The sequence below is a fragment of the Xiphophorus couchianus genome, chromosome 22 (assembly GCF_001444195.1).
Source record: "Xiphophorus couchianus chromosome 22, X_couchianus-1.0, whole genome shotgun sequence".
Taxonomy (NCBI): domain Eukaryota; kingdom Metazoa; phylum Chordata; class Actinopteri; order Cyprinodontiformes; family Poeciliidae; genus Xiphophorus; species Xiphophorus couchianus.
This window is the reverse complement of record NC_040249.1, coordinates 20,445,411-20,465,027: the sequence shown is the minus strand read 5'-3', so window position 1 is coordinate 20,465,027 and position 19,617 is coordinate 20,445,411. Positions and strand designations below refer to the sequence as shown.

General features: G+C 37.4%; 1 protein-coding gene across 1 annotated transcript; it reads left to right on the top strand.

The window, feature by feature from the left end:
- Window positions 1–496: 496 nt before the first annotated feature.
- sanbr (SANT and BTB domain regulator of CSR) lies at window positions 497–18,094 on the top strand. Its single transcript, XM_028005915.1, has 21 exons — window positions 497–1,204; window positions 2,855–3,006; window positions 3,153–3,327; window positions 4,791–4,887; window positions 5,765–6,003; window positions 6,129–6,187; window positions 7,448–7,608; window positions 7,697–7,783; window positions 7,876–7,986; window positions 9,287–9,410; window positions 9,695–9,847; window positions 10,475–10,617; window positions 10,696–10,792; window positions 10,869–10,901; window positions 10,975–11,074; window positions 11,960–12,045; window positions 13,222–13,250; window positions 13,350–13,423; window positions 13,500–13,588; window positions 15,109–15,191; window positions 16,050–18,094. The coding sequence occupies exons 2-21, from the start codon at window positions 2,857–2,859 to the stop codon at window positions 16,084–16,086; spliced, it is 2,127 nt and encodes a 708-aa protein (XP_027861716.1). The 5' UTR covers window positions 497–1,204; window positions 2,855–2,856; the 3' UTR covers window positions 16,087–18,094.
- Window positions 18,095–19,617: the final 1,523 nt, after the last annotated feature.

Genomic DNA, 19,617 nt, shown 5'->3' with positions numbered 1-19,617 from the left:
AACAGTCCCAGTTATAGTTTAAAAATAAAATTTAGAAGGAAAGGAGGGTGGACTCAGACCTGTGTTTCGCCCAGGGTCCCAAAAGGACTAAGATTGCCTCTGATACAGTTCAATCCATGGCCTAGAAACTCCTGAAATTCTGCTATTAACTTATTAAAATTAAATTAAATTTTAATTTCAATGTGCTATATCAGCATTATTAGAGTCCGCCATGTGGGCACCTCTAACAAGACTCTTCGTTTTATAAATCGCGTCAATTCAATCAAAAAATACCTTACTACTCACAAAGGGAAGTTAAATGTAACTGATATGAGTCATTTAATATTAAGAGTTTGAAAACTGCAACGTCAAAACACAGGCACATTATTCCCCGCTTAGTTTTATATTAATTAGCACTTAACTGACCCACCAATTGTCTTATTTTTTTCTTTCTGTTGTTTGAAAGGTTTACGAAGCAGTTTACGACATATATCCCGCATTTACGACAGCCGTCTCATGGTAACAGGACGCTTATGTTGCTGCAGTGCGACAACTGGGACGACTTTACAAACTAACGAGCTTTTAATGTGTATTAACAGCTTTGTTTAGTCAGGTGTTTGGTTTGTGTTTAAACGGAATGGCATGTGAATACTATTTTATACCGCAAACAAGGACGTAAATTTAGCGAACGCCTTCGTTGATGGTTAGCGTTCAAGCTAACTAGTGAAGGCTTGTGCTGCCTTCAGGGACTATCGAAAATCATGTATTTAGGAAATAAGCTCCACTTATTGACCTGAATTTTACAATCAAAGTGTAAGGCAAAAAAAAAAAGATGTCTTTTTTGAGAAAGTATATTTGATTTCTATAGTACCTTTCACTTGTAAAAAAAAAAAATCAAACTGTTTCTCAAAGAGTGCATATAAGATAAATTGTGATAGAAGTACAAACACATTTACTAATAATTTAAATAGTATATGAAACAATATCGAAGATATTTCCCGACATTAAAGTACATACTGATATCAATTTTAATACTAAAACCTGAGTTGAGTGAAAGTGAGATTCTGAAGGTAAAATTTCGGTGGTTACCTGAAGGCAGCAAACAGTCCGGTCCCGCAAAGTTAGCTAGTCTGGCAGTTAGCCGTTGGACCGCAGCATCAGCACCATTATCATCACCACAACTGCAAAAAGGATTCCGCTGCTGCCTTGACTCTGCTGGATGACGGTAAGCAGCAACCACGGTATCATTTTTCTGTACCAGCTTTTTCGTTTTTACTGTTTTGGTCGCATAAAAAAATGGATTTGACCCGAAGCGCCTGATGAATCAGGAAGAGTTACTGGAGGCTCGGCCTGCGGTAGCACCACTTCCCACTGCGACGTCCCATTTTTATCATCACACAATTCAAATGCATCATCAGCCACCTATGTGCACTTTCTCGACTTGCTTGTATTGCTTACATTGGAAACTGATTGATATACTGTGTCTTCTTAATAATTTTATGATATTAACAATAGCATTAGTGAATATTTTTAAAAATTCAAGATACTTAATAAATTTAGGTGAAAAATATATAATATGTTTTAGATTTACTGTACTTCTGGACTCTGGCTAGGTGGTTTTAAAACTTTAACTTCAAGTCAAAAGTGATCAGTATTTGGAATCCAGGAAGTTTAACCCCACAGCATGATTCTGCCACTACTATGTTTCACTGGGAGTTTGGTGTTCGTTTGGCAATGCAGAGTTGTTGTGTAAAATTTAAACCCAAAACTCACTTTTTGGTTTCATCCAGGTCTATACGATAAATCGATTTTAACAATTCATTAAATGTGCTGTTTATGACGACTACATTTTTGGAAAATGTAGATTTTCCTTAAAAAATAAAATAATATCTAAACAAAAGGAGGCTTCATGGAGGCAGAGCAGAACTAAAGAGCAGAGAGAGAAGAAGAAAGTTCAAGACATTTCTTCCATAGATCATAATATCCTCAACTCCAACATCTCTCTGCATGGACTTTCTCTGCTTTCTAACCAGATGGCCAAACAGAGATTTAAAAAGGAGCAGCAAAAGCAAATGAGGTGGATTAGCAGTGCTTGTAAACACCTGATTGTGTCATCCAGAACATTACTGTGGAATATTGTTTCTGCTGCCCTGAAATTGAGCTGCTAGCATGTCATACAGCAACAGTCTTCAGTCAGAGGCCACTTCACATTCATTGCGAGACTGACTGCTACTGGAGATCCTTCCCACAGCATCACAAACCACAACGACTGTCGGGTGATGAGTTACGACAACATTTAGTTTCCCTTTGGGATAAGTAAAGTAGGTTTTTTAGCATCCTAGTTGTTTCTGTCTTTCTATAATATATTTTTATATTTGTTTAAATATACATAATTAATATTATTTATTTATTTGCACTGCCGTTGAGAGTCTCTACTTTTTAAAAAATTAGTTGTGCTTTCTTGCACAATGACCATAAAGTAATTTTGATTCTGACATTAGCACTTAACTGACCCATGATTTTATTTGATTTTGATTTTATTTTATTTTTTGCATGCAATAAAATAATTTTCTAATGCAGTTAGAAATGCTAAATATTCTATTTCAATTCAAACAAAAATGTTCAAGGAAATCAGGCTTTTTCAACTCTTTCCTGTTGCTACATCATTGAAAAACAAAACAGTAACTGGCTGTTTCAACTAAATGCAATATCTGTGTTGAAAAGATATAAAATAAATTTAAAAAGTGACTGTAGCTTTATAAAATCTAATCTGATTCTTAAAATGCAAACTCTTTCATTTTCTTTCAGAAAGTTCAGATCCGTTTGGTTCTTGTTGACTGAATGCATCTTGTTTGTTTGTTGACCGTCTGTGTAGAGATGAGTCGCTTCTGTTCGGACAACAATAATTTCCCCTACGACAACAATGTCCTGGTACTGGACATGGTGCTGGGGTCTCTGTGGGGGGTCCCTCAGCCCATAAACTGGGAGAATGTGGCCAAACTGGTGCCAGGCTTCACTCCTAAAGAGGTAACTGCAGTGCTGCTGGGTAACTATGAATGCCTCCATCATCCATCTCCTCTTCATTTAATCCACCGTGTCCATCTTCTGCTCCATGGTTTATCAACAATTAGAGTAAATGAGAGGAAATCAGCAGCTTTGATGTGGCTTCACAGTGCGCCCATCGATTTGAGGAGCTGAAGGCCACGGCGGGGTTTCCCCAGGTGGATTATCAGTGTAATGACCTAACGGGAGGAAGCGGCTCGCCGTCTGACAGCCTGTCTGCCCTGCTGGAAGCTGGAGATGTGATCAAGAGAGAAGGAGGCAGTCAAAGCTGCAGCAAAGTCGCAGGTCAGTTAACGCTGCCTCAAATATTCATAGATAAAACCTTCAGTTCTGTTGGTTTAGGCAAAAATTCACATTCAATTTAGACCAAAGCTGAATCTGTGCAGGGCCTTGAAGGGGATCTATTATGCAAAATCACTATTATGGAAATTTGTACTTCCATTTGGGTCACTGCTGCTCCTAAAATCAGACCAGGCGCTTAAAGAAACATTCAGCTGATTCTTTCAAATAAGTTAATGTTTTTTTGGTGTCTCAAAAATGAGCCGTTTCAAAAACCTCCCTGTTGTTAAGTCGCATTCTACGTTACCTAGCAACCCTAGCAAAGTTCCGCCTGTTACCTAGCAGCCTAAATGGAGTTCTAACAAGTTTGGTCAGCTGGTTTAGCTGTACAATAGAAAAAACAAGTCTTTTGTTGTTGACTTACCATCCAGAAAGCACTTGCTGCATTCTTGTTGTGCAGGAGCCTCCACTTCTGCTTTTCTAAGATGTATGGTTGTCTAATTGCGCATCTATTTGCAGCCATTTTCATGTGCGAGTGGAAACTTTGAGTTGGGGGGGGCGTGGCCAGCAGCAGCAATTATTATGCAAGTGATATTTTCTCAGATTTTCTTAAATGGTCAATGCAAATGATGGTCAGTATAATTTTCAAGTCATGAACTATTACAGTATAAATAAATTTTACTGAACAAAGCTCCCCATGAGAACAGTATTTTTTTCTAAAATAAAAGACTCAAAATGCACTGTTCCAAATTATTATGCACAGCAGATTTTCTAAACATTTGATGGATTATAAAGAACTGCAAAAGGTCATTCTTTGATTGTGCAGCATTAAGGGGTCACATGTACTAAAATCAAAAACTATTTCAATCAAAAACATCTTAACAGGCCGAGTTACATGTTAACATGGGACCTTCTTTGATATCACCTGCACAATTCTTGCAACCTTTGAACTTGTGAGTTTGTGGAAAGTTTCTGCTTGAATTTCTTTGCAGGATGTCAATTTCTGTACTGAGATTAGAATGCACACAGGTGGACTCTATTTAGTCATTAACAGTCATAAGGCAACTTCTGAAGGCAATTGGTTGCACTCAGAGAAAAGGGGGCTGAATACTTTAGCACACCGCACTTTTCAGTTTTTATTTATATAGTTTGTATACCACTTTGTGTTGGTCTTTCATGTTAAATTCCAATAAAATATATTCATGTTTGCGGTTGTAATGTGACAAAATATATAAAAGTTCAAAGGGTATGAATACATTTGTAAGCCATTGTAATAGTGAATTGAACCTACATATTTTATTTTTATCTCCAAAGTGTGGTGCTGGAAAATCTGAAAACTTACCTTGAAAGTGCGGTGGGAAAAGTTTACCAACCCTGGATAAATTACATTGACGTTTGCTGTTCTAACGAGACAAAATGTGAAAAATTTCAAGATGTTTTGCTGTATTTTTTCCCCCTGATGTCTGCAGGCTCCAAGTCGCTCCCTGCTGGAAGGGGAGGAACGGTGGAGAAGGAGGAGTCGCAAGTCTCAGTGGAAGAGGATAAAAAACCTCAAAAACCACAGGAGTAAGTCGTATCTGTAGACCAGTCTCTCTAAAACTAGTGGTACGCGGTCGCCCCCTGGTGGTTAGCAAGGTACTGCATGTAAACGACGGTAAATGACGTGACGTCAGCTCAAAGTGCGACGCTACATCTGGCTTACTGAGGGTCGTGTTTAAAAATAATAACGGATACGTGGCTTAAAACAAGGTCACTTAAGGAAAACTGAAGACACAAGTGGAAAGAAGGGAAACGTCAGGAATACGTATATAATCGGAGGAAGTTAAATCATGAGAGTAGTTCTGTGTCGTTCACGAGCGATTCGATTCTTTTGAACGACTCTACTCCGTGAACGTTAGGACTCAAGACTCGATTAATGAGAACTGTTCTTTGTTTTTATTGTATTTTTTTACGACTTTGTTTGCTTATAAGCATAGCTATTGCTATTTATTTAAAAGTAATTTAAGCAGTAAATTAAAAAACGTTTTTGATAGAAATGGGTGGATCATTTTTCATTTCTGGAGACGATTTTTGTTTCTGACAAAGCAACTCAAATCTATTTTCCTCTTATTGTGCTTCTAAATTACAAAATAGCCATAAGATTATGTTTATTTCCATAAACACTTTCAGAATATGTAAATAACTCAAAATTTCTTGAGTAAACATTTTCGTGGTTTTGTCAAGGCCAGTCACATTTACAAAACAACGCCACCCTTCTCAATAAGATGAACAATAAGTGAGTTAAAGGAATAATATTTTCATTTCAGGTTGTATTACCATGTTGTGTTATTGTGGGGCAATTTCAAATTAGGTGGTCCTGAAAAAGTTTGAGAAACACGGCTGTACATAACACTTCGCTTCATGTTTTGTATTCCAAGCAGTAAATATGACCCCTGTTCTCCAGTCTCAACATGGTGATCCACGTCTGTGATGAGACCAAGAACCTTAAGCAGGATTTCACCTGCCCCAGAGATCTTCTAGTCAAAGAGATGCGCTACTTTGCTGAGTATTTATCCGTGGACCAGCAGAGGTGGGAAGAGGTGGACATCTCGGTCCACTGCGACGTCCAGATCTTCGACTGGCTCATGAACTACGTCAGGAGGAACTCGGCAGGAGAGGGGAACAAGGACAAACCCCGACTGGGTAAATTAGAAACAAAAGCACTGCAACATCTCACGTTTATTTTTATGCTTGCTCACCTTCTCCACCTGCTTGTTGTGAACCGTGGGTGGTGTTTGGTTTGTGTGTTCGGTGTCTGTCGGTTTCAGAGCCCAGCAACGTGATCTCCATCCTGATCTCCTCTGAGTTCTTAAAGATGGATACATTAGTAAGTGTTGTGGAGTTTATATATACAGTTCTAGAAAATTAAGAGGCCACTGCAAAATGATCCATTCTCTGATTTTACGTTATAGGTTTATGTTTTGAGTAAAATGAACATTGTTCTCTCTGAACTACTGACAACATGTTTCTGAAATTCGTAGCAAAATTTAAGTATTTATTTGCAGAAAATGAGAAATGGTCAAAATACTGAAAAAGATGCAGTACTTTCAGTCCTCAAATAATGTAAAGAAAACAGGTTCATATTCACTTAGAACAATAATACTAAAGTTTTAACTCAGGAAGAGTTAAAACATTAGGTTTTCAATGGGTTCAGTGCAGCGATATCTTAATTTTTCCAGAATTGGGTTGCAACTAGTTAGAATTACTTGAGTAACCTTTTGGGAAAAATTAACTTACAGAAGTATTTCTAGTAAGCTGTACTTTTTACTTTTACTTGAGTCATTTTATTATGAAGTATCGCTGCTCTTACTTGAGTAAAATGTCTGGATATTCGACCCAATGTGAGTAACTTTACTGAGTGACCAAAAATGTTGTTAAAGTTGCATAGGTTTTAAATTAAAGAAACTGATTTGGAAAACAGTTTCTTTTGCTTGATTTTGTTACTTTATAATCATGTTATTTATACATACATTGGTCCATTAAATACCAACATTTCCACGTAACTTTATATTTTGGTGTCATTTTTAAATTATTTGACCTGTTACTCAGTACCTGAGTTGCCTTTTTACCAAATACTTTTTTTTTTTACTATTACTTGAGTATAATACGTAAAAGTAATTTTGCTCTTACTTGAGTACAATTTTTAGGTCCTCTACCAAACTCTGTCTATATATTAGAGATGGGCATTTATCGTTTCGTTTATCATTAATTATGAGAAATGTCTTTTCATGATAGAAATTTAGATTTATTGTCACCATATAGTCAAAGTAATGCTGTTTAAAACTCTCCAAAACTATCCCTGTTGTCAGGATGATTTTTTTTTTGGAGTTTAAAATCAGTCAAACTTCTACTTTTTTAATTTAAAATAGTTCTCAAACTACACTGTTATTCATTTTAGTGGAAAATGAAGCTACTACAACCAAACAAGTTCTTTTTAAGGCTTTTTACACGTTTTTACCATCAGTGACAGTCAGTGTGACAGGAGTTATGCTCCATAGAAGCAGCTTCAGACAGTTATTTAATATTGATTTGTTTATCAAGCAGGTGAAAAATCTGCGGGAGTTTGAACATCTTCGTCTGTGTTCAGGTGGAGGAATGCATCCAGTACTGCCATAAACACATGAGCGCCATCGTTGCCACTCCCTGCAACATGAACTGCATCAATAGCAACCTGGCAACACGGATTGCCGAGCTCTTCAACCACAACGAGGCCGACGACATCCGCGACAAAAAAGATAAATTCAAGAGGTAGGAAGATTAAAGCAACCCGCCTGTCAACAGGTGGCTAATTTAGAAGCTAACGCTGCTTTCCTCCTGTTCTTCTTCTGCGTTAAAGCAAACTGTTTCAGAAGAAAATCGAGCGACTGTTTGATCCAAACCACCAGAACAAAGATTCACCAGGAAACGCCTCGACTCTCTACAGGTTGGTACAACCTCTTTGCTTCTGCAGTTTTTGTTCTTTGTTGTAGAGCTTCTGAAAATGTGCTGCTGTTTTGTTTCGTCTCCATAATGCAGGTGCGGTTTGTGCCTCAAGCTGCTGACCAAAGACACGGAGAGGAAGATTTCCTGCGTTCCAGGGAAAATCAACGTTGACGTCCGAGGACAGATCATCTACACGCACACAAGGTGCATACATGTAAACAAATAAATAAATGTAACAAAGGCTAGAGCTTTTAATTATTAATCATTTTATTACTAATGTAACTTCAGACCGCTGAACTCAGGCTGCACCTAATTCAGGTTCACCTCAGTTGTTAAATTGTTTACACACATTTTCATATATATATGCATATATATGAGTGACGTGCGGTGAGGTTCATAGCTGGTGAGGCACTGACATAATCATAATCATATTTACAAATATAGACCACCTGCATGTTATTTATAAAAGGAAATTTCGCACATGCAGACAACACTGGAGGGCAAAAAGACTATTCTTCTACATGTCATGCTAAGCCGCACTGCCGCGGTAGAATAATCCCGTTAACTCAATCAAACTTGGACGTGTGGATATTATTAATTTCGTGCTGGGCTCCACAGCAAAGGACAACTCAAAACCACTTCTTTCTCGCTCTATGGATTGGCCAGGCTACACACAAATTCGTTGCCATAGCAACTGACAACAACGCCCCTAAAAAAACACTGAAATATTTTCTACACAAAGAGCAGAACATTCAGTCTGTTGCAGTGGTATGGTTTTAAGCTTAATGTTTACTTTGCAATTATTAGTAAGTGATTGCTGTCGTACAAGGATAAATATATCGGTGCGCTTTACTGTATGGCTAGCTCCATGGCTAGCTCGCTGTTACTGTCTCTTACTCTGCAGTTGTGGAGTCACAATGTCTGGGATCATGAGCGCCCCCTGCCATGAGGCAAGAGAACTGCCTGCCTCACCTCGAATCTGTTCTCTGCCGTTTATGATCGCTTCTCAGCACACGAAACACGTTGCACACACAGTTGGTGAAATAAAACATTACATAGATAAACTTAATTGGAAAATCAGTTCATACATTAAAAGTTTTTTAGCCATTTTATTGGCAACGTACAGACAGGGTGAGCAAACTCTTATAGAATGGCAGCCAGTGTATGTATATATATATAAAACTCTGCGACAAAGAAATATATATTCTTAGTTTTATTGTGACACTGTTCTTCATTAAGAGGTTATTTAATGGGTTTTTTTGGGGGTTTTTTTTATCCCTCCAGGGGGTCTTTTTGTGGGGCTCTAGTGTCCCTTATGTGACAGTAGGCTGACAGGAAACGGGGAAGGAGAGGGGGGAAGACATGCGGCAAATGTCGTCAGGTCCGGGAGTCGAACCCGCGACGGCCGCGTCGAGGACTGAAGGCCTCCAAATACGGGTCGCGCTAACCGCTACGCCACCACGGCACGCCCTAATGTTGTTTTTAATGTGGTTTGGGTTCACAGAAAGAAGAGCTGGGATGTGCATGAATACACCACAGCTTTATATGAGGAGCTCAAGTCCTGGGTTCACGTTTACTGGAGAATCTGGGGAACCATCAACTACCTCACCTGCTCCCGCTGTCAGCAGGTCAGAGTCTCCTGACCCGACCCCAGAGTCGGGAGAAAACGATAGTTAGTGGGAATGATTATTATGTTTGGAATTTAGGTTGAAAGGAGTTGGAAACCTCCTTCCAACCTTACCTCCACCCATAACTCCAACCTTACCTCCAAACCTCCTTCAACCATAATTTTACTTTCTTCTTCTGCAATTTTCACTAAAAACGTTGCGCTTGCAGCATTCACGCTGCTTATTTTTCTAAGAGTTTTCTGTGATGAGCTATTCTCTAAAACCTGTCTGTGTGTTTTGTGCAGGTGTTTGTTTGTGCAGAGCTGACCCAATGCAAATACCACCCAGACAGCGTGTCGTACCCCGGCATGGGCGCAGAGAAAGGCTGGCATGGGGCGGGAATATACCCCTGCTGCAACCAGAGGGTTCTCCGCTTTGACCCCACTGGGATACCAAAGGTTTCCAATTTAAGATATCCATCCATCCATCCATCCATTTTCTGGTCACCCTTTGTCCCTAATGGGGTCGGGAGGGTTGCTGGTGCCCATCTCCAGCTACGTTCCGGGCGAGAGGCGGGGTACACCCTGGACAGGTCGCCAGTCTGTCGCAGGGCAACACAGAGACATACAGGACAAACAACCATTCACACACACACTCACACCTAGGGAGAATTTAGAGAAACCAATTGACCTGACAGTCATGTTTTTGGACTGTGGGAGGAAGCCGGAGTACCCGGAGAGAACCCACGCATGCACAGGGAGAACATGCAAACTCCATGCAGAAAGACCCCGGCCGGGAATCGAACCCAGGACCTTCTTGCTGCAAGGCAACAGTGCTACCAACTGCGCCACTGTGCAGCCCTCAATTTAAGATATTTAAACTAAAAACCAGACCAAAAATACTTGAGTGTATATAGAGGGCCAAATATTTGCTCCTACATTTCTCAAAATATGGGAATCAATTTATAATTTAGCAACAAAAATCACAGTTTTGTGTTGGAAAATTCAAAACTGTCTAACATCAGAGAGATCAGGCTGACTGGTTAAGGTGTGTGTGTGTGTGTGTGTGTGTGTGTGTTCGTTCAGGGTTGTAAGATGCGGGATCACATCGTGAACGTACCGGATGAGGAGAAATGCGACGAGGCGACGGCAGCTCAGACCAGAGTCCTTAACGACCTGCTGCTGCACAGAGACGCCGTGTGTTTGTCCAACGCGTCGCCGGCAGAGAGGTCCGTGTAAAGGTCATCGCCATGACGATTTTTGCCCGATTTCTGATAAAAGTTAAACGTCCTGCTTGTGCTCGTCAGCTCTGAGGAGAGTTCGCCCGGAGCAGAGAAAGTCCCAGACTGCAACGCTCTCCTGGAGCCGACACTCCTCGGACCTCTGAGAGGAGACGGCAGCTCTGTACGTCTCTTTAAAATAATTTTTAGTTCGTTTTTCTACAGATTCACATTCAATTTCCTTTGTGTTTTTCACTCAGTTTTCCCTTTTCAAGAACTGGACTCTTCAGCTGGTAGGACGCTTCGTCGTTTTCAGAGATTCTGCTGACGGTTATTGTGTCAGAAACTAAAAGTCTGCTCTTCCAGAGGCAGCAGTCTCTCCTGTCGGAGGACGAGGAGTACACCACGGGGTCAGAGGTCACCGAAGACGAGGTCGGGGACGAAGAAGAGCTGTCAAAGAAACAAGGTGAGAGTCTGGCAGAAAAGTCAGATTGTGATGTTTAATCTGGTAGCAAAATATTTTTTGTTCAACCCACAACAAAAATGAGGAGCTCAAATATTATTATTTAACAATAACTATATTTGTTATTGTTAAAAATAACAAATACGCTCATTACTGTCATTTCACTAAAACGATCTGCTCCGGTCAGAATCACCAGACGTGTAAAAAAATACAAATATAATTACATATTTTTGCTAGAAAATTTCTGAGATTAATCTGAATAGTTTTTTTAGACTTTTTCATCAAAGTTTTGACTTTTCGAACTTAGAAGTTTTAAAGTTCTGAGGTTAATTTGAAAGTTTCAGAGATTTTTTAACATGTTTTTGCTTTTCAAAGTCAGAGGTTTCCTTGTCTTTTCAACAAAAAAAAAAGAAATTAAATTAATCTCAAAACTTCATAATTTTTTCTAGCAAATTTTTAACTCTGAAATTTCCACGTTTTTCCTAGAAAATTTCTGAGATTAATCTCAAAAATTCTTGAAATTTACTCCTTGCTTTTTTCTTTCATTAGCCCTAATAAACTGTTATACACTTAGCACTGAAACTGGAAGATATTGTGAATGTACAAAATAAAATACAACCAAAAATAGCTAAATAAAACTGAAATATAAATGATTATGTCTCTGTAAACAAAATCGCCTTTCAATAAATATTAATAATCAGAATGGAAAGTGTCAAACTCTTTTTAATTTGTCATACAAATAATTGATTAATTGCGATAACTTTGATGAATATTCAGCTGTTTTTTGCTTCCTCTGAATCTCCAGCTTTATTTATTCAGTTCCTGCTTCCAGCCAGCAGGTGGCGACTGATGCATTCTGTTTATTCCTCTCTTCTCTGGTTTTTCCAGCTGCTAAGAAGGCGAAGAAGCCCCACAGACCTCTGAAGAAACAGCTTTCCTCTCCGAACTTCCAACGCAAAGACAAATCTGAGAAGGTAAGTTGCTGATTTCATGGATTTATCTCTTCTTCTCCTCTATGGATCATTTCCAACTAACAGTGTTCACTATGGTGCTTGAAATCCTTGCATTTCCACCAGTTGTTTTGTAATAAAGTGCAATCTAATGTTTGATTTAAAGCTTAAATCTAGTAAATGTTATTTACAGCTGGAACCAAATATTTTCATACATCTAATAAAAAAAATGTCTGAAGTTAAATCAAACTAAACTTTTATTGTTTTGGAACCATTCAGAATTACAAATTTTCTAAAAGCCGGAAAACTTTGTGAGAAAATTTTTTGGAGTTTTAAAAAAAAATCATTTTCTTTGTATATTTTGTGTTTAGCATTTAATTTGAGCAGGAAGGTCATTGACCTTAGCACAATTTGTTTGGATTATTTTAATGTAATAAATATTTATTATTCTTAATTTCTCAATTACTTATTGATAATTTTATATTTTACACTTTAAATGACGTTGATACATTTTTTTTTGTTAAATTAATGTTTTCTCAGATGTGAGAGATTTAAAAACATAAAATTTTTAAATATTTTAGTTCATCTTCTCTTTACTGTAGAATGTAAAATACTATCACAAAACATTATTAATAAATAGAAGCGGACATTTATCATATCATTAATCATTTATTGTGATAATTTTTTCCCATAATAAGAATTTTGATTCATCACTGTCACGTATTGTTGGAATAGTTAGTTTTAGTATTTTCTCCCCTGTTTGTTCAATAATAGTCCCAGTAAATATCAATAAATGTAAAAAATATGATTAAATATTATAGTTACTGTGGTCAGCTTAGTGATACAAATCTCACTTTTTAATGTTAAAGAAATTGAAAATTGTTTTTCCAAGAGCAGTATTTGTGTTTGTTGGGCCATGATTGCAGTTATCTAAAAAAAGGAATAATAAATACTATTTAGTTTCACTTTTATAGTCCCACAAAATAACATAATAGAACTTTAACTCAATATCCTTCACCCCTACGTTTAACAGTAATAAATTATATCATATAATAGGGAATTTAAACTGTCTTTTTAGTTCATTTAACTCCAAAAAAGTTTGAAAACTTACCTTGAAAGTGCTGAAATTTTACCCCAGACTAAAACTTTCTCTGCTGTTTCTCATATTTTACTTTAAGCTGTGTTTGTTTTTTTTCTTAGCCACAGTCTAGAGACAGCACACCTTTCACGTAAGCCTCACCGAACACCAAACACCTTTCTAAACCGAAGCTAAGCTAACCAGTATGTGTGTGTGTGTGTGTGTGTGTGTGTGTGTGTGTGTGTTGTAGCGTGAGCCTCCAGAAGAGTAAGTGGGACAGTTCTCGCTCGCTGCGCTACAACCAGGACGCTCAGAGAGAGGAAGGTAAAGCAGGACGCATCAAATGCTGCTGACCCGGGAGGTAAACAGCATCAAACCGGGTTGGTTCTGCTCGTTTCAGACCAGCGCCGCATGGCGGAGCTCGTCGGCCACCTGACCAAGATGAGGTTCGGAGACCAGGAGCCGAGTAAATCCAAGGACACCAAAGAGGTGAGTGAGTCTACACTGCAAAAACACAGAACTCTACCGAGAATTTATTCTGCTGAAAATATTTTAGTACAATTGAAATAAGACAAAACTAACTTACGAGTAACTTTTCAGCTTTTTTCAAGTAAAAAAATTCATTAATATTGATTGAAAAAGTTCTAGATATAAGTGAAATAATCTGACAGAGAACAAAACATTTTCCCCACATTATAAGTGAGATTATTTCACTTATTTTAGTAGTACTTTTTAAGTCAATATTAAATATCAGCTTATTTACTCAAAATAAGCTGAAAAGTCACTTGTAAGTTAGTTTCGTCTTATTTCAAGTGTGCTAAGATATTTCCTGCAGGAACTAGAATAAAAACACTTGATAAGGTTTTGTTTTTTCGTATCCGGTTCCTCCTGCTCAGGCGTCTGCAACCTTTCTTGCCCTCAATAGAACAAAATAAAACTCGATTAGAGCCAGAAATGTTACATGACTTTTTGAAAAAACTTAATTTCTCATTTTTGATAATCGTTTACTATTTTTGTTTTTCTGAGTTTTAAAATAAAACATAAAAATCTTCCAAAAATGAAACAAAAGAATGGATACATTTTCTTTTGAGACGGTGATATTTGTAAAAAATTGAGTAACAAAAGCAGATAGGTAGTGAGGCTGAAATGATTAATCGTTAATTATGATTATTTGATTATTAAAATAATCAACAAATTTAATAATCAGTTAAGTAGAGTAGGGTTTCAAAAGAACAACATAGTCAGAGCAGTAATTAACCCAAAATTGTGTAAGAAAAAAAAAAAATATTGCATTTAATAGAAAAAAAACTTAATTTGTTGCATTTTAGGCAATAAAATGTTTATTTTCTTATTTAAAAAGGGATTGAATTTATTATTTTTGCATATTTTAATGCACTTCTATTGTATAAAATGTCATAAGTGTAAACACTTATGTTTACACTTAAGTGTTTACATAAGTGTTTATGTAAACACTTAACAATCTGAAAAACAATCTGAAAGTGTTTTTCAGATTGGCCACAATCTGAAAAATGTGGCCATTTAAAAAAAATCCAACTAATGAATTAATCAGAATAATCAACAGATTAATTAATTACTAAAATAATTATTAGTTGTAGCCCAAGTAAAGTTAAAGTAAAAAATTACCATCATTAATTTATTTAGCCTGTCATCTTTCACAGTCATATTGTCACATTTAAAGAAAATATAACATAAAAATTGTGTTATTCATACATTAATAAATGTCACGATTTCAGAACAAAATATTAGAAAAATAAAACAAAACCTGATGACAAGAAAAATAGATCTAAAAAATATTGCTCACTCTTTTAGTGTCGTTCTAAATTTAACTCAGTTATTCCAAGAAACTGTTTGAAAGCGGCTAAAACCGGCATTTATAAACATCTGTTTGTTTGCCGTGATTCTTACCAAAGTTTGGAGTTGCAGATTCCTGCTCCGTCTGAACTGGTGTTGGGTTGTTTCCAAACTGGTTTCTGTTTCTGCTGGTTCAGCCGGCCGGTGGGATCTACGCCCGGCTGGAGCTGCAGTTCAGAGGCGGCGCGCCGACCAGACCGACAGCGGAGAAAGCCCCCAGGTATGTTTGTTTTAAAGATTTTATTTTTACTTTAAAAAATGGGTTCAACAGTTTGAATTTAATCTACTGTATCAAATGTCAAGCATGGCAATGGGTGCATCATGCTGTGGGTTGCTTAGCTGCTTCAAGGTAGAATATAGATACATAAACTCCATTAATATTGGGTCCATTTCTCTAATCTAGTCTAATTTTCTATCGTAATTCTGACTGGATTCTTGATGTTTCTTCCTGGATTAATTGTAGTTTGTAATCAAATAGTCGACTATTCTGGCGATTAATCGAATAATCTTTTGTAGTTACTTAAACTAGTAAGAAAATATAAAAAGATTCCGTTTCTTTGTTTAGATAAGAAAACATTTTATTGCTTAAAATGGAAAATGATTCAAACATCACTTTTAGTTTAAAGTTTGAAATATAGAAAAACGTTTTGTTTTTTTAAGTGTAAAAACTGATGCAAAATAAAACAGACTTTAAAAATTTAAAAGCAAACTTAAATGGAGGCAATTGTAAATACTGCTTTTTATGTTACACTTCACTTTCCTTTCAGGTTTTAAGTATGAAAAAAGTTCTGTAAAATATATATTTATAATCTTTTGATTGATCAGCAAGTACATGCAATGTTAGCTAAACTGTATTTCTTCATAGATATATTACATGACAGATTCTGTACCGTCAGTCGTTAAAGGAAAGAAAAATATTAGAAATACCTACAAAAAATATAAAAATATAAAATTTTAAAATAAGAAAATAAACATTTTATTGCCTAAAATGCAATAACATAGCAATCCTTTTGAATATTCTGATTAATCATTTCAGCCCTAATCTGAACATCATCTTCTCTTTTATGTTTTTCCACAGATCCAAGTCGCGTTACGCTCAAATCCGAACTACTTAACGATCCCGAAGTGATGAAAGATGGACAGAAACCCTGAAGATGAGGAGCCGTCTCCAGACGAGGGACAGGCAGGTGTGGACTTCCTGCTCTTTGCCGTCTCCGTACATGTGGACCTCCATCGGCCGCGCTGCGTGTTTGTGCAGCTGTGGCCGTTCCTCAATAAACAAGGCGAACCCTCATTGCTGCTTCATGAGCGCAGCAGGACCTCAAACACCAGAAAACGTCGGCCATGTTGTTTATCTGAGAGATTCCCACGTTTTCCTCCTTACCGGATCTGATTTGTAATTTCTCTCGGTTCTGGTCAAAATGCTTTCATCTGTAACTGTATTCAACTAACAACACATCTATAAACACAAAAACAAAATTAACAAGTTGCATCTTTTGCCCACTAGGTGGCAGCATACAACCTTGGCAGAGGTTTTAAGTGATCAACTTTGCCCCAGTTTTACCCAGAACAAGTCACCTTTAGTCCCAACGCTCGGCCAGGTGATGCCAACAATGTGACCAAAGGGTTTTACTTCTTGGTGTGGATGAAGCGTCCAATCAGCTGCCAGCACCTTCTTGTTTAGGTCAGAGAGCTGGTTGCTGCACTGGGTGGAGGGTCAGGCCGGAGAGGTTCTGGTCGGTATTAATAACCCAGCTGCACACCAGGGCATAAGGGGACATGAAGAGGCAGTGTGGGCTGGGTTCTTCTCCCAAACCCCCTCATGGTGGGTGGGGGCTATCCCAGCTGTCCCTTCTTCTTCTCCTCGACAGCAGATGCCGAGAATGGCCGAGGATCTGTGGATGTGGGTGAGGGGGTCCGGTTACAGCAGGACTGAATTATGGGCCCACAGAGCGGCCCGGACGTAAGCACATCAAAGAAAACCAGGGGGGGAGACAAAAAAAGTCCCCAAAACAAACTCAAACGTAGATTTAAGAGTGTAATCTGAAACAATTAATCAAGATTAATCAATTATTTCAATAATTATCAGCTAATTTAGTAACCGATTAATCGTTAACTGGAGCATACAGACTCAAAAAAAGGCAATTTGCTGAAAGAACAACATATTCAGAGCTGTAATGAAGCCAAAACGGTACCAATTATTTTTAAACCTCTGGAATCTTACATTTTTGATACCAGATAAATTAAGGCTGAAATGATTACTTGATTATTAAAATAATTATTAACTACTTTAGTGACCAATTAATCATTAGCTGAAGTGCAAAAAAGGCAAAGTTTTGAGCTGTAATTAAGACAAAACTGTACAAAAATATATACATCTTATATTTAAGATAACAGAAAAAACTGGCTGTAGCTCTGTTCTGCTATAAAAACTCCTCAAGTGGTTTAGTTTCGTTTCACCTGGTTCAGATTCGTTAAGAAAATCTATTAAGGCCTTTCGCTAATCTAAAAAATAATCCAGATATTAATAAGTCAAACAGATATGACTGAACTTTTCACATATTGATGTTAGAAGTATTTCTTTTAGCTGCAGATGCATCATCTGGTTCAAATGCTCAAAGGAAAACTTGCTGCATTTTAGGGAATAAAATGTTATTTACAAAAGGAATATACTCGTTTATTTGCATTTTTTAATGCATTTACATTATTGTATACACAAGGCTCAAATGAAAAAAACAGCTGAATGTGGCAATTTTTTTATTAGCTGATTAATCATCAGAATAATTGCTGAAATAATCATTAATAGCAGCTCTAAGAATGATTTAAATAAACTTTGTCTGCAAGTGACATTTCAACTTCTATTACTTATAAAAACCTGAGCAGAACTGATGGATGATTAATCAGAGTAGGGCTGAACCAATTAATAATCATTTAGTAATCAATAACTGGAACATACAGACAAAAAAGGCCATTTGCTGAAAGAACACACACTCAATATTAATCAGAGTAATCTGAAATTATTTTTTCCAAAGACGTTTCATGATTGATCCTGGAACACTTTGCACTAATTTGATGATTGAAAAACTTAAACAGATAAAAACAATAAATATTTTTGTTGTTGAACTTACATGTCTATTTATTTACTAATTTAACAGCAAAAGGATTTTTGAATTGAAAATGTTGCTTATTTCCAACATTTTCAATGTTGTTGAAAACATTTATTGGTTTTTTATTTAATCCAATTAATTAATTAAACCCTGCATCTATCTCAATTAAATTTTTTTAATCAAGTCCCATTATTATTTGTAATCTTTAAAGAATAACCAATGGTCCCACAACATGATGCATCCACTGCCTTGCATTTCTCTTCCTCCGATTGAGCTTGATTTCAGTCGCTCAGTCAAATCCTTCCCCGAGTCGTCCATTTTGAATTTTTCTCACCAAGGGTATTGGTGGAAAGGTTCAAATGGTTTTCTCTCCAAATTAAATTTAAGCTCATAATCTCTGAATTTTATGGTGATTTCTTTGCAGGAAACTTTTTGTCTTCCTTCTTAATCTCCCAGAAGATCCAGCAGCTGCGTCTGCTTGCATCAGAGTTGACGGGACGGCGGCGAGATGAACGTTTCGTCTTTCGGCAGCGGAGCGTCACCATCGGCTTTGGTGCAATACCAGTGTGTTAACAGAGATTAGTGGCCGGGTCGGTTTACACAGCAGCAAGAGCGGCCAAATGTGAGCGAGCGGAAGCGGTCAGATGTCAGGTCGTTCGTTCGCAGCGGGTCGTCCATCATCTTGCTCTTATTTTTACATCACCGTGAGAGAGAGAGAGTGGAAGGTTTTCCTTCTGCTCACTTTCACTGGACCGTCTGGAGTTTACTAAACATTTTTAAATAGAGGGTTCTTTTCCACAGTAGAGTTCTGGTTCTGGTCCAATAATGGTTTAATTTACTGCAGATGTTTTCATTCAGAACAGAATTTAAACAAAAACATGGACAGATGGAAATTGTTGGGCAGGTATTATTGGAAGAACTAATGGATGGACAAAACAATGCATGATGAATGGACAAATGGGTAGATAATGGACAACAGGTGGACAAACTGACGTTTGGATAATGGATGGATGAATTACAAATAGATGAATAAACATTCCCATGATGAAAATTTGAAATTTTCTATCAACCAAATGTAGATGGTTGATAAAAAATTGGACAAACGGACAGGTAGGAATGGAGGAGGTCAGTTTGACCAATCCTTGTTTAAAGGAAAAATTGGTCAAATAGACAAGTAGTTAGATGATTGGAGGGTTGGACAGATGGACAGGTAGAGGTATGATGAGGAATTGGACTGGTAAATGGAGGAAACCAATTTGTCAAAGTTTTGCTCAGAGCTCTGGACAAATGGACACAGAGATGAAGATTAGTTTGACCAACCCTTGTCTAGAGGGTTGGACAGTTATGCTTGTATAGATCAAGGAGGATTGGACAAATGGACAATTAGCTAGATGATTGAACAAATGGACAGGTAACTACGTCATTGGAGAAGTGTATTGATAGATGATTGAGACAATATATAGAAGAGTCAGAAGTCGAATCAGAGTACTTTTTCCCATCCCACCCTCAGCTGTGGGAATGAAGACATCAGGCCCAAGC

Excerpts from the sequence above, each read along its gene's own strand:
- sanbr (XM_028005915.1), top strand. The coding sequence starts at position 2,857 with ATGAGTCGCTTCTGTTCGGACAACAATAATTTCCCCTACGACAACAAT. Across the intron at positions 3,007-3,152 it reads CAGGCTTCACTCCTAAAGAG|TGCGCCCATCGATTTGAGGA; the intron begins GTAACTGCAGTG and ends GTGGCTTCACAG. Across the intron at positions 13,424-13,499 it reads GGACGCTCAGAGAGAGGAAG|ACCAGCGCCGCATGGCGGAG; the intron begins GTAAAGCAGGAC and ends TGCTCGTTTCAG.